Source organism: Epinephelus moara, chromosome 15 (assembly GCF_006386435.1).
Source record: "Epinephelus moara isolate mb chromosome 15, YSFRI_EMoa_1.0, whole genome shotgun sequence".
NCBI classification, from domain to species: Eukaryota; Metazoa; Chordata; class Actinopteri; order Perciformes; family Serranidae; genus Epinephelus; species Epinephelus moara.
In genome coordinates this window covers 4,780,541-4,796,203 of record NC_065520.1, presented here as the reverse complement: position 1 = coordinate 4,796,203, position 15,663 = coordinate 4,780,541, and the positions used below count along the sequence as shown (strand labels likewise).

The 15,663-nt window shown below is 41.9% G+C and overlaps 1 protein-coding gene across 1 annotated transcript in view; it reads right to left on the bottom strand.

Moving 5' to 3' along the window:
• Window positions 1-458: 458 nt before the first annotated feature.
• LOC126402027 (Krueppel-like factor 7) overlaps window positions 459-15,663 on the bottom strand; it is a 52,132-nt gene continuing 36,927 nt past the window's right edge. The window contains exons 3-4 of the mRNA XM_050063670.1: window positions 12,723-12,846; window positions 459-5,585 (exon numbers count right to left, since the gene is read on the bottom strand). Coding sequence (XP_049919627.1) covers window positions 5,534-5,585; window positions 12,723-12,846 — 176 coding nt within the window. The 3' untranslated portion in view covers window positions 459-5,533. The remainder of the gene's footprint in view (window positions 5,586-12,722; window positions 12,847-15,663) is intronic.

Sequence of the window (15,663 nt, the reverse complement as noted above, 5' to 3'; positions counted from 1 at the left end):
TCGGAGGGAGACAACGAGGGAATGCATTCAGGCAAAGTAAAGGCATTCTGGCCCGTTTCCTGTGTCTGATCAAAAGGAACGATAAATCAGAGGCTTTTTTTATTCATCCAGGGGTGGGTTGCTGCAAATAGCAGAAAAAAAGGAGGGTGTAAATTAATTTTCCTGCCCAATTTAACCCAGTTGGTTTGGTGATTTAACTCTAAAAAAGGCAGCAAACCTAAACCAGACAGTCCTTTAAAGTTGTCTGGTCAGTGAGAATAAATGCAGAAAGGGTATGTGAATGTACTCCGGGCACTCATTGTTAGCAAACTGAATGGCTCTGTGATTGACACTTGATAAGAAATCAGAAAATATTCTGGAAGAAGATGGACGATTAGGCGCATATTGTTGCTGGACGAAGCCACCCATTGACAGACCAGCCAAGAAACCATGAATACTCCATGCCAAACTGCTTCTACCATTTATTACACATAATTACATTCTTAAATAAAAACGATTCACCGAACAGTTCCTTGCATAGAGATATTACAATACCAATTTAAAAAAGGAATTATGAAACAAACCAGTAACAAAAATAAATCTTTCTCATTTTTCCATAATAAAGAACATTATCGTACCCATACATCATAATATACAAATGATAAATTTGAAACACTTTGTACAGAGAAAAAAAAGGAGAAAGACAACAGAGGAAAAAGGTGGAGAAGGGGGCGAGGGAGGGGAGGTGGAGGGAAAGGGGAAGGGGGAGTCGGACAGAGGAGAAGAGTTGAAAGGGATCATATCTGAGAAAATGGAAGAGGGAGGAGGGTGGAGGCGATGAGGGAATGCTGGTAGAAAAAGGGGGTTCGTTTGATTTGAAATTCAGACCTGGTGGAAACAGAGGTGGTGCCACACATAGTAATGCGTGCTCCCCCCCCTCCACCCTCTGCCGAGAGCAAGAGCTGCAGTCTGGATCTCTGACTCTCACAAGGTGGCATGAAAAACGGTGAAAAACACACAAGGAGAACGGAGAGAGAGTGTGTGTATTTGTGAGAAGGTGTTTGTGTGATTCAGGATGTGCTTGTGCATGTATGTTTTCGTATGATTGCGGGTTCAGGGAGTGTCTGCATGCATTTGTGTTTTTGTATGTCTGCAATGTGTGCAAATCCATGTCACATGTAGGCATGAGTGTGTACATTTGTGCTAAAAAAACAGCTACTATACAGACTTTGTGATCAGTGTTTCATCAACCGGGGGTCATCGTGTGAAAGTGTAGTGTACAAGCGGACAGAAAACATCAGATATGCAAGTGATTTTTCCTCAAAAAATTCAGAGTGCAAATACAAACAGACGAAGAACACACAGGCACAGCAGAATTGACAATCATTCATTAAGATGACACAGAACTGAACCGCATCCTCTGAGACGACATGGAACAACCTTTTCCAGAAAACACATTCACATTTGAAATCTTTGAGCTTGAGAAAGTCCAATTTTTTTTTTTAAATTGTCTTGTAATTTGAGTACTTCCATGTCTTGGCTCCTTAAAGTCTCAATGAACATGAAAAACAACACATTAAGTGTTTCAGTCCAAAATCCTCAGCTTTCTATGATTGGTACAGAACATGAACAACAACAAAAAAACACTCTCGACATTCCCACACATTCGCAACCAGTCAGTTCAACAGGAGAGTGCCCTGTTAAAATACTGAAACACACAAGTAGAGCTGCCATTGGTGATACAATTTTAACCCACTGGTTAAACTGCTATTCTTCATTTCATCTTCCACTTTCTGCTGAGCAGAAAAACCACAAACCTGCTCTGATATTCCCATCTGAACCGGATATTTTTACATCTTCTAGATAGAGCTGTTCCGATACCATCCACCCATTCCCAGTACTTGTTCCGATACCTGATACTTGAGTATCGGCTGCTATATACTACTAACCTATTTCAGTGTGAAAAAGCCAAATAAAATCTGTTCTCATCCCAACTCTGGCCGCTTTGTCAGTGGACCTACACCTCAAAATATGACGCGCTAGGTCCCCTCTTGCATCACTTATGGACCCTCCATAACGGTATGTCAATTTTGTGTCTTGATAAAATACACTTTCCACTAACAGGAAATGCACAGTTTTGCTCATTACATAAAGTCATTTTCAATATGAACTTACAACGTAGGTAAACACTTCCTTTTAGATTTAGATCCTTAAGTTTAGGCAACAAAAGTATGTGGTTAGGTTTAAAAATACATCATGTTTTAGCTTAACCTCCTGAGACCCTGCATAGCATACCGCTGCAAAGGATGTCTAGGTGTATCGTGCGTGTCTGACCACTGATTAAGCAACAGTATTTGACAAGTTGGGAGTGAGAACCGATGACTGACTGTGAGCACAGATCTACTGACACAAAGATGGGATGAATGTAATGCTATTTCATTGCGATAAATGGATAAATCATCAGAAAAGACATTCATTTAGTTTTGTAAATTTGCTGTTCCATGCTGGATTACAGTGCATCTCAAAGAAAGCTACAATGGTGACTAAGTGGCAAACTTTTAAAGTTAGTTTCTAGACTGCAGGCTTCTGGAGATATTCTAAGAATATCAATGTCCTCAGGAGTTTTTGAGTTTATTACTAAATTATGTGGTATTGGATTGATACATAGACTTGAGTACTTGCCAATATCTGATCGGGCATTTAAAGAGTATCGGAGGCTTTTCTGATACTGGTATCGGTATCGGAACAGCTCTATCTCTGCAAACCAAATCTCAATTTTTCAGTCAGTATCTATGACTTTCATTAATGCCAACAAACACAAAGAATGGTAGCATTTATAGTGTTGTAGCTGCAACCTGGATGGCCAGTGAGAATTTTTGGTCTCCTTGGAAAATAAACCAGCAGTTTAAACTTGTACCAGTTGGTTTCTATTTCGGTCACTCCCTCCTGTCTTTGCAAGTGAAGGCCTGTCACCTGGATGTTCAATATAAAAGGGAGCTGGGCTTGTTTGCACGTTTAGACAGAAAGAGTTCAATATTTATGCGAGGCAGGAGCTTCTACTTCCAGAGCCGCAGACAGATCATGTCTAGATATGATTGAGCTGGGCTGTGTTTATACCCCGAAATTGAAATGCGCCTCTGGTATACAGAGTGAAATCAATTTACTGCCTCTCTTGCCAAAAATCAGACTGCTGTGTGCCTCAAAAGTATTAAAAGTCTTGTAAAATAAAGAATAAACACCTTGACATAGTTGTTCCCAATCACGTTCGTAAGAATCCTGACAATCTACTTTCGTCCAAGCTGCCTGTTTGATTTGTGTGCGCTTGAGTTGAGTCGATGATCATCCCAAAATTCATTTTATTTGTGGATTAAAGACAGAGCAAATGCTAGATTTTATGCCTCTTTGTTCTGTCGGACAGAAGTCAGATCACCAAGGACAAATGTTAATTCCAGTTTTCTAGGAGAGTATGTATGTGTCTCGTGTGTGGGTTTCACTTCACTGCAGTTTCATGAGCTGATGGGGCAGTTATCATTTGCTGACTGAGCAGATATGTTCCTCCCCTAACCCATTTCAGCCACCCACTGAAATCTGCACTCATGACCTCCCTGCTGGTCCAGTATGGCCAGTAAAATGTCAAAAGCTACCAGCCGTGACTAGCTAGTTATTCCAAGTCACTCCTAATGTGAAAAAGAGAAACTACCGTCAAAACACAAATGGTGTCTGGTATGATCTTACCAACCACACACAAGTGTTATCATGGGCCCAGGAACATGTACAGACTTACAACAGATACATTCACATTGATTTGCTCTGAGTAGAGCCACCCAATTGATTGAATTTGTGTCTTCCTACAAGTCCTTCCGTGTCCAGCAATATGCATTCAGACATACGTATGGTCAGGAAGTCAGCAGGAATGTTCTTAGATATGCATAGGGCCCGATTAGGAGAGCTGTTGAATGCTGCTTTTCTCTGTGATGGAGTCTGCGAGCTGCTAAATTAGAAGAGTTCTGCATGGGTGGTGCAAGCAAGACAAAAAAACCCTCCTCAACCCAGTGACTTGTTGGGTGCCAATCACTCTCAAAGGCCAAAGAGATCATTTCAGGCATCCACAATAGACACTTTTTTTTTGGCTGCATCCATTTCCAATGTCTTCTTCAAAATGGTCTTTTCAATTGTCTGTTTTGAACAAATAGGAGAATCTTTTCTTAGAAACAATATAACCTTTATCATACATAGTGATCTTGTTTGTGTTCGGTGTGCTATCGCAGTCAGCTAGCTGCTTCAACTTGTGCATGTGGCTGTCCGCACTTCGACAGCACGTGGAAGCCAGCGTTTGGTGATTCCCGAATTGTCTCCCAGTTCAAGACTGTGGGGGCATTTTTTTTTTTTTTACAAAAAGTTTGAGTCAATTGTGCAACAGTTCCTGACAACAACTCGTAAGAGCCGATATCCTGGAGAGGGAAAACACTCTCAGGAGCCATTTAGCATCTCTAGAGACGCTCGATTTCAGATGACATTCTAGGAGATGAACAGTCTTTCCCAGAGTAGATTAGTTAGCCTCATCCAGTGGTAACCCTCAATGGATGGTGTTCATAAAGCAAGCCAGTCCTCTGGATGACCTCAATCAGTCTTTGAAGCACATCAGTGCAACACACTCCCATCCTCAAGTCTTTGAGAAATCCAATCTAATGCTCCGTTCAAACAAGTGCTCCAATGCCATCGAACCAGAAGGATTTATAAATGGATCCAGTTGGCAGATGTGACAGAGGTCAGATGAAAAACTGACAAATTATTATCTGTCCTATATATAAGATAATAAACCCTTTGGCGATTTGTAAAGGCTGTGGCAGGTTTGAGGGGGAGAAAGCCAGCTTTCTTGCTCGCTTACCCTGTGAGATGATGCTGTTTAGCTACTGCTGGAAATTCACTATTCTCCTCAGCTCAAGGTACGTTCTAACAGGAGGAAATCTTGAATATACAAACAGCAGTTCTGCTGTTAGCGCACTGAAATGACTGTACAACTGGTCCAGTTTGGCGTTGGTGAGCCCGCTGGTGCACTGCTGCATGAACAGGGCTGACATTTCGGGAGCGTTTCACCGAGGGACGATTGCAAAGACTGCAAGGACGACTACAACAAAGAGCTGCCAACTACAGGCACGTGGTCCACCATTCATCGTGTGACATCCCCTCTGAGACACATACGGAGGGTGGGATGGAGCGTCTGTATCGTCCACGCGACAACACCGGGAGACATTTGTGAGGTGACAACGTGTCACTGTGGAATCATGGACCAACTGGTTGAGCACAGATTGACAGAGCTACTTAGGATCCGTCTGTCTGCCTGTCTGTGTTACTGTCTGTAGTCAGCGTCCCTGTGTGGTGCTTCTCCCTCCAGTCCAGAATGGCCAAATGTGGTGTTTTTTGAGTCCATCCTGCCGTCTCTCTCTAACATCCATGGTGTTATTTCTCTGCAGATGATGCTCCCTCTCCTTCTTCCACTCCGTCTCCATCCCCTTCCCCTCTCTTCCACTCCCGCTGACCTCTCTCAAATTCCTCAGATGTGCCTCTTCATGTGTAGCGCCAAGTGATCTGACCGTGAGAAACACCTGCAACCAAAGAGAGGGAAACAGAGAACAGCTTGTTAGCTTGTTACCAATGCAGGGAGAAGAAGTTTGTTTTGTCGATTGAGCTAAATGTTGCTGTTAGCTAGTGAGCGCTGAGCCACTAATGCACACGCAATTAGTATATGTGTAACTAATTCATAATCAGCATTTTCAGCAGCACTCCTAATGACTTCAGCTGCGCCATGAATAACTAGAGAGCCCACAGATGGATCTGTTGAAACAGTGTGGAGGTGGGGGGGGGGGGCAGCACGCAAAACATGTGCTGTAAAACGTTAGCTAAATTAGATGAATCGAAACCTCTCAACTGAAATCAGGCTTACAGAATTGCTGGAGCTGCACAGTGAAAACCTGCTCGAGAAGTGCACTGGCCTATTTTTTTCAGTGAGTTTTTAAAAACGTTTGATTGTGTCAACCTGATTGCCACAAATTGACATAATGTATGCTTTCAGCTGGTGTTTTGTTTATTCCATGCATGCTTGCGTAAAGATGCAACACCCATTATAGGAGACCTACTTTTTCATCACTGCTACTAGATCAACAGTATTTTACTGTTGCATGCTCGCTGAACTAATACTACAGCTCCGTTCCCCAGAGGAGCGCTTTTCAAAAGGCAAGTGTTGCTTTCTTTTAGGTAATTGGGAGCTGCATGCTCTGGTGATTAGTGTGTTAGGAAATATTTGAGATAGAGACTTGTTTTAAAGTTCTAAAGTGGTTTAGTTTAAGAATGTTTGGGAGAAAAAACGAGGCAAGACAGGACAAAATTGCTCCCAAGTTGCTACATTTTCTGAATGTTCTGAATTTTCTGATCGAAAATTATTGTGTTTAAAAAGTCTGGTTGTTAAAGGGTAACTCTGATATTTCTTTTTTTATACTGGACTCTATTTTCCCATGTTTTGTGTTGAAGTAACTCATGGAGATTTTTGAAATTGGTCCAGTATTGAGAAAGATTGCCGCAGCTGCCAGTTGCAAAACAGGCTGTAATGTAATGTTAATGGGCAATTGCGCACTGTCAATGTACGTCAATTAAAGTGCTTGTATTTGCCACTGACAGGCCCAGATAGTTATTGTAAGTGTCTGACAATATTATAAAAAGGGATCCATACAGAGATATACCTTTTTGTTAAAGAGAAAGATAAAAAAAAACACAACAAAAGAAAACAATGTACAGAGCAATCTCAGAATTGAGCTTTGGATCATTTTTTGATCACAAGAGCAATTGAACACAGCTATCCAAATGAAGATTTTCTTTCATCACAAGTACGGTTATTGACAAAATTACTCGGATGATACTCGTAAAAAGTACACTACCTGTACAGGATAGTCATTTCATCTGAGTATTTGGCTCAACCTTAGTAAAAGAACAACATGTAGACATCAGCATATTACATTAACACATATCTCTACTTTCTTTCCACATGCACATATTGTTGTACTTCATTCTTCATACTGTTTTGCACACATCCCCTGGTCAATATTAACATGTATTTCTTATATTATTTTCATTTTTTCTGTTCTGTACATATTTCATTCAAATTCCTTGCATATGCAAATCTACTTGGCAATAAAACTGATTTAGATTTTGACAAAAAAGAAAGAGTAAAATCCCTTTTGTTTAACCAGAAACAGCCCTGAAATCACCATCGCCAAACCCACCAGACTCTAGCTAAATTAACAGTAATTATATCATCATAAAACACACTTCATCAAAGTCAACAGAAACAAAATAAAACTTACAAAACCCATCTTGGTTTGTCCTTTATCTGTTTTAACAATCACTAACTCAGGTTTGGTTGAAATAAACCCTTAATTCAACCAGTTAGATGTGAAATAATGCTGGCTCTATACACGCTTAAATTACTGTTTATTTGAATGGAGTCTGGTGGGTTTGGGTGTGGTGACTTCAGGGCTGTTTCTGGTTAAACAAAAAGGATCTTACTCTTTAACAAAAAGATCTATCTCTGTGGGGATCCTTTTCATACTGTTGTCAGGCACTTAGAATAACAATCTGAGCCTGTCAGTGGCAAAGACAAACACTTTTAGTGGATGTAAATTGACGGTGCACAAATGCCCCACGTGGTTACATTACATCCTGTTTCTCTGCTGTCAGCTGTAACACACCAATCGCAAAAATAGTTGTTCCCATTGTTCACTTAGACACAAAAACATGGGAAAATAGGGTCCAGGTTGAAAAATACCAGACACCCTTTAAAGCAAAAAAAAAAAAAAGCAAGTTGGTAACCTTTCCTCAAATAAAATAACGTTTAAAATCAGTAAAAACTTCCCTTAACCCACTCTGTTCAACCAAAAATCATTTGAGCATGAGGCCCCAGTTTGGGAGTCAGACTCCCTTTCACAGCTCTGCAACTGTTGATTTTTTTATTTATTTTTTGGACACCAGTTTCAGTTTCCACTGAGACAGAGGCAACTGTCTAAGATGTCTAGATGAATCAGTGTTTGGCCAAGAGGGGGAGATACACTGTGATGAGCCACCAGTCATCTGTCTTACTGTCACACCTGCACGTATATCTGTGTGTGTGTGTGTCTTCTGCACAAACACGAGCGTGTGCACGCTGACAGACACATGTGAGATTAATGAACGGCACAGGAGACGTGCAGGGGTGTTTATGTGTGTGTGTTACTGTGAGAGTGTGTGTGTGTGCTTGGTGAGACAGATGGTAAAGTATGAGTCACGACTCGGGGGCACGACACCAGCTGGCACACCGTGGGTCTGTCTCCTCCTCCCCTCCTTCCCCCCATCCTCAATCTTCCACCCCGTCTTCTCTGTCTCCCCTGTTTCCCCTCTTTCTTCATCTCAGCAGGGTGTATGTGTATGTGTGTGTGTGTGCTGGGCTGGAGGGGTTGGGCGTCTTGTGACACATGACAGAGGTGGGCCCGAATTAGGGATGTGCCTGCAGGGGGGGTCTGGTGGTGGTGGTGGTGGTGGTGGTGGTGGCGGGGGAGGTGGGAAATCAGGGATGAGCAGGGAGGGATACTGTATTTACAGTCTGTCCAGCTGAGACCTGATTAAGTTGACACTGCTTGGCCCTCTGCTCCCTCACACACACACACACACACACACCCACATGCACGGATGACCAAGACACACACTCTTTCACACACAGTAGTACCCCAGGTGAAGAGTCATTTCTTTTTGTCCCTTCATAATGAAGCCATACATGATTCAAGAGATCACATATTCAATAACATGCTGTATTGTGACCTATTGTCAAACTGTCTTAGAGGCTGCACGCACATGTACAGTGGTGTGAAAAAGTGTTTGCCCCCTTCCTGATTTCTTACTTTTTTGCATGTTTTCCACACTTAAATGTTTCAGATCANATATATATATATGTATATTTATTTACATGCAGTATATTTTTTGACACCTTTGTGAATTTTCAGTGTCTTTTAATATTGAGAAAAAAACTGCAAACATGGCAAAAAAATATAATTTAAATGAAATTAAAAATAAAATAATTACAAATAATATCATGTTATGTTGGGAGCTGGTTCACACAAGATAAGAACCTTTAATACCAAAGAGTGCACTCACTGGATCAGGATCCACAGGTCTACCACTGGTGACCTTTTAAGGAAGAATAAAAAAATCTAAATTTTCGGATTCCAGCTTCCTAAATGTGAATATTTGCTGGTTTATTTACTTTTCTGTGACAGTGTACTGGATATTTTTGGGTTGTGGACAAAACAAGATGTTTGGGGACGTCATGTTGGGCTGATCATTTTCTAACATTCTATAAAGCAACCAATTTATGGATTCATCAAGAAAATAATCAACAGATTTTATTGACAAATGTCAAATTAACACGTACCGACCAGGAAGAGACTCAAATGACCACAAAAAGATGCAAAGGAACTACATGGAGGCACAAAATGACTACAAAGAGACAAAATAACCAAAAGGAGACCCTGAGCAAGACAAGAAACGAGTACAAAGACATAGAAAAACACAAAAAGATGCAAAACAGCTGCAAATACATGCAAAATAAACAAAAAAATAAGTGTGTGTCTTACTCCTGTGGAGGAGAGGTGGTGGGGCCTTTTGCATGTCTGTGCCCAGGGGCTGTTTGTCTCATCATCCACCCATGCTCAGGTGTCTCTACAGTATTTACACCAAAATATTAAGAAAGGGTTTTTCAATGTTTCTTTAGAATCTGGCCACAATGGTGTTTTTTTTAGTAAAAGAACTCCATGCAGCATTTTATTAAAATATAGATTTTTCAGTCTAATACCTTCAGAATGACCCTTTTCACCCAAATTTTCTTTTACCCCGGGTCCCTTGCCTTGTGGCTCCTGTAGACAATATTGCTTCGAGATCCCAGAGGTGTCACCGAGGGCTGGATCACAGACAGAGGGATGTAATTAAAACGGGAGTAAAGATTTTTGTGTCTGAGTCAAGCTGATCTTTTCATAATGGCCCCTGAATGTTTGATGATTTTGCCACCGGAGCCCGGCAAATTAACATTTTGCTGTGGTTCATAATTAAACAGGAGCCAGGGCGACTAATTAAGACGTAGAGTCACAGGGCAAATTACACCGGATCAAGTCTTCAAAGGGACAAAGCCATGCACCTCCACACCTCTGTTAAAGATTAGGAGATTTTCTCCTTTGGAGGACGGTAAACAGGAAGTGGACGAGGTAGAGATCAATTTCTGAATCACCCCATCCAATAACCAATCACATTTTAAAGAATGATTTTCAAATGGTTTGTGTGTGAGTGCGGCAAACTGCTCTGCTGGTCGCTTCTGGTCAAGGACACTCGGTGCTTGGGTCACAGGGATCAGACCAGGAATCATCCGGTTTACAGGAGCCAGCATGAGGCTTAATTTACAGTAACACACACCTGTATTTTGGGTCACAGTGGCTCTGGAAATCCCCTAAATACATTTTCCCTCTAAAATGTCACACACCAAAAGTGCTGCCTTTTTCGAATAAGGAATACTTAATGAATACTAACTGTTCTCCAATCAAAGCTAAGACAAAATCTGTAAACCCAAAAAAAGTCGATAGCTCTTCAAAGTATTAACAAATGTTGCCCAACATTTTAAGATACATATTTTTCCTCTTACCTGTAGTGCTATTTATTGATCTAGACTGTTAAGGTGTGAGGTGCAGAGTGCTGGAGATATCAGAGATGTCCGCCTTCTCTCCAATATAATGGAACTAGATGGTACTCAGCTTCTGGTGCTCAAAGCGCCACAAATACATTTAAAAACTCAACAGCAATGTCTCTTTCCAGAAATCATGACCCGGTTACTGAAGATAACCCACGGACCTTGTTGTGAGCTGTTTCATGGAGGAACTTTTTTCTTGCCACTTGCAACCTGTACTGTATCATCGAGCAGAAGGAAGCATGCATCGACTGCTAGCTCATTTAGCACCACTGAGCTAGCTAACATTACAGCTCAGTGGAGGAGGACGCCATTTATGTTTGCATTATGTCACGAGCACGAGCTTCTCATCCATGAGTAGATAAAAGCTTCATTCTGTGCAGTGATACGGTTGGCAGGGGTAGTTCGGAAGTAAGAAACGAGTTCCTATATAAAACTGCTCATAACACATTGTCCTTTCATTCCTATAGGACAGAAAACATTGATTTCCATTGATTTCCAAAACAAGTTATATGACAGGCTCCTATTTCCAGCCTCGCCAGACACGAAATTAAATGCATTTTCCCACACTCGCTTTCTGCATGTACATACCAGCTCCCGTAGCAGCTCTTTTTCTCTGCTCCTATGGCAGCTTGACTCCTCTCCTTACCATTGATACATAAAGAGAACTAGTAGTGCTTGAGATCGGCTTTTCATGTGAGATATCAAGTTTCATTAGGGGCTTTCCACACATGATTTTAAGCTAATACAGAGGTGGAGGAAGAACAGATCTTTCTGTAAAAGTAGTAATAACTTTGCATTGTCATCTGACAGACAGTCCCCTTCCAAAACTACATGGTTACGTAGAAAACACATAATGTTTTAGCATTAATTAAGTGCTTTTGTCACTAACATATCATAACATATGTACTGTGGCATACATCACGTACATCACTAGCATAGCATGCTACACATAATAGCACACTAGGCTATGTTGTTATTCAGAAAAGCCAATGCTGACTTTGGGACACAAACACCACTCTCTTGGGTGAAAGTCCTGTGTTTGTTTGACCAATACACCACACCCCCTCCTGACCACCCTGTATGGGCTTCTTCAATATTTGTGCAACATTACGCAGACTTTGCCACTTTTCTTATGCTACGTTACATCACTTCACTGCTCCTGTAATAATTACTACTGCCACAAGAGGGCTCCATTAAGAATGGGTCGTACTAAGGTGCTTGCAAAGCTGACCTATGTGGTTGTTTGTTCAGTAAGAGTGGCCTGCACACGCAGGTCTGTGGATTATCTTTTGAGTAACTGGGTCATGATTTCAGAAGTTTTTCACGTGTATTTTTTGGCACTTTGAGCAGCACAAGCTGAGCGCCAACTTGTTCCATTATATTGGAGAGAAGGCAGACATCACCATTGCTGATATCTCCAACACTTAGCATCTCACACAAAACAAATTTAAATTGATAAACAGCACTGCAGGTAAGAGGAAAAATATGAGTTCTTGACTTGGGGATGAACTGTCCCTTTAAGTTTAAATTAATATTCTATACCAGTGATGTGTGATAATGCTAATGGGTTCTACAGTCATTTTACACCTCTGTCCCAGTGTGAAAGCAGCCTCCATATCAAGGCCATGTAACATCATGTGGGGAGATGCACTATTAATATGCTGCACAGGGCCTAATGTCGGCATAGAGCAGAATAAGCACCCTTTGGATTCCCAATGAAAGACTGAGCAGGTTGGGTCTTGCGTGTGTTGCAGAGGAGCCCACATTAGTAATCCTGCCAGCACACTTTTAAACTGGGTCAGTACCAAACACATTTGGGTGTGTTACCAGCATCTTGTAGCACTTCTTTACTAAACCAAACTGTGTACAAAACACAATGGGGAAACATGGCCCGCTGCGCTACTGGAAGTACTTCAAATAACCCTTGGAAAATGGAAGAAAAACATACAAGGGAGAGGGAAGGAGGGAGAGGTGTGTTTTGACAGACCTGTCACAGTGGTTGCACTTAAAAGGCTTGGCGCCGGTGTGTTTGCGGTAGTGCCTCGTCAGCTCGTCGCTCCGGGCAAATCGCCACTCGCAGCCCTCCCACGAGCACTTATACGGCTTCTCACCTGGGGGATGGAAAAAAACACATAAGCACCTGTTTCATCACTTGTCCACCAATCACACGCTTATTTGTCTGCACTTTTCTGTGGTCATGCTGGTGCGGAATCACGAATCCAAATATTAGATACCTTCAAGGTGAGCTGCAGAGATTCTATATTTTATAGGATAAAGATCCCTGTGCCTCCTTTCACTTTTTTTAGGGGCTAAAAAGAGAGCAAAGCAATGCTTAACACAGAGATGGAGAAGCTCCCACTGGTCTCCAATCTTGCTGAACACGCAGAAGAGGAGTAGAGGGTAGAGAGAAGTGGAGCAAGAGAAGAAGTGGAGAGGGAGAGGAGGGAGGGGTGGGGGTGGGGGGGGATTAGAGGCAAGGTGGATGAGAGAGTGAGAAGAGGAGGTGAGATGAGACCAGGAGAGGGAAAAGTAGAGTAGGAGAGAAGTGCCGCAGAAGTGGATTAAGGCAGAAGAGGCTGCAGATATGCCGGCAGGGGAGAGAGAGGGGTGATAATTAGGCCAGTCACACGGCATAATGGCAAGGAACCCGCAATCTGCCAGCTGCGTCCAGCTCGGAAAGATGTCACCTGCATCAGTCACATCCCATCTGGACCGGTGGCTCGCGGTTGAATACAGACACACTGACACACTGACCAGCTCTGCTTGAGTGGCTCAGGCACAAAAATGGGCTTAATTTGTTGAATTATCAAAAGGGACACAATCAATGGATCAACTGCTTTGTGAAGACGGTGAAGATTGAGAAGAGTGTCGGGATAAAGCCAGCATTAGTTTGGTGCCATTATCTGTACCAGCTGTTGTAGAAAATTCACTTATTGTGCGTGGATTTGTTCATGGGGGCAGAGGGTGAAAAATCAATAATGTATACAGTATTCCTGCGTTCCAATTAAAGGAACGTTTCTGTGTTGAATGTGCCAAACACGAACAGCAATTCCATGGCGGAGCTGAACATATGAGCCGCTCAAGCAGGTACTCAGCAAGCAGCCATGTCACAGAGTGGCCCATTAACAGGAATCATGTACGGTTTGATGGTGAGAAACAGAGGTTCATAAGGTTACAGCCGTGATGAGGTGATAAATAAACCAGTGAGAAAAGGCTGACCTCCAGTAGGCAAACCCACCACTAATGAATTCATGTTGATAGCACTTAATCAATTATGATTTATTCTGACTTTTTTTTCCCTTTAACTACATAATTTTAAACTCCTTCTTACCCTTACCTATAATACTACTAGTTACTGAATTAACTATCAAAGGGCTGTGGGTGAAGTAATAGCACGAGGACAGCTTCTCTGTGTGACTTGATCCACTTTAATGTCCGAAAAAGAACGTAGGACAACTGGACACCGACAACAATCGTGGCATCTCACATCTTATATCTTATTTTATATCACTCCGCAAAACTTAATCATAACTCTCATTACCTGCACGTAAGGTACAATATTAAATAGTTCCAAGTTAGTTAACATTAAATTATGTAGATGCAAAATAATGAAAAGAGAAAAACAAGACAATCTACTGGATACGTCCTCATGAAAATTAATCTCATCTAACACTAGCAATCAGCCCACCTTTCTAAGTTGGAGAAACTTAGAAATTGACAGATTTTTGGAGCCCAGTCTCACTTAAAAGTCATCGAAATGTTACGCTTAGGCAGTGACTCGCGGCATCAGAAACAAACAAAAAAGGCGTCCTTTAACGGCAGCATGATACGCGGCCGGTTGGCACTATAGTTTAACGGCACCTGGCGGTGTCAAGGGGAAATGCGGTGGAACAAGGACAAAAGTTAAGGCGGTGAAAGTCCGACTAGGGTGGGCGGGAGGGGTGGTGGATGGGCCCAGCAAACACAGACTTTCACCCATGAGAGTGGTGTTTGTGTCCTTTAAGATTATAAAGCCAAATCCTGTTCTTTTTTCCTAAACTTAACCATGTCCATTAGTTGTTGAAGGAAAAAAAACATCAATTCGCAGTGCTTTGAAAGAGACTGTATGTAAAAGTTAAATTTCCTGTGAAAACTGAAGTGTATTTTGAAAGAAGACAATGCATGTAACAGGCAGAACTTGACACGGTGTCCCAGATCATCAACAACCAACGCACCCAGGGTACCGTGCACGTCAAATGTGATCGTGGAAAGTCCATGACCAAACATCTATATGCGACAAGGTCTGAGTGAGAATGTGTTGATTTTTAAGTATGTGCAAATATCGCAACACAGACTTTTTCAAGGAGGTGGTTGAAGAATGAAAGAGGGATGCTGTGTTAACACATCTTTTAAAAAAATCCCGTTTTGATGCAAAGATGCAAAGGGGCACCAGCTGTTCCACTTTTCCATATTATGACGTGATTATCGACATGTAAAGGCACGTAATCGGAGTAAGCATGGTTGCATGTAAACAGGAATATTAGTGGAATACTAGTTTTAATTAGCCATGTGAACAGCTTAGTAGGAATGTTGTCTTTTTTTAGAATAAGGACAAAAATTGAAATATTTTGTCTATGTAAAAGTAGCCACTGTTCAGTAGACATTTTTTTAGGTAATGGAAAGGTGTAAAATTAAAGTGCTTTTGGTTTAGAGATCCAGAAATTAGCCATGTCCCCTGCTCTCCACTCTCCATCCATGCATGTCCCCTATGTGGACATGTATCCCTTCATACTGCCTCACTTACACCCGGAGCAGCAGGTCTGGGCCATCCCGCTCTGGCCAATGAAATTCCCGGGAGGCAGGGATGCCTGAATGTGTTGCCTAGCAACGGAGGTGAGGGGGCGGGGTGTATGTGTGTGTGTGTGTGTGTGTGTGTGTGTGAAAGAGAA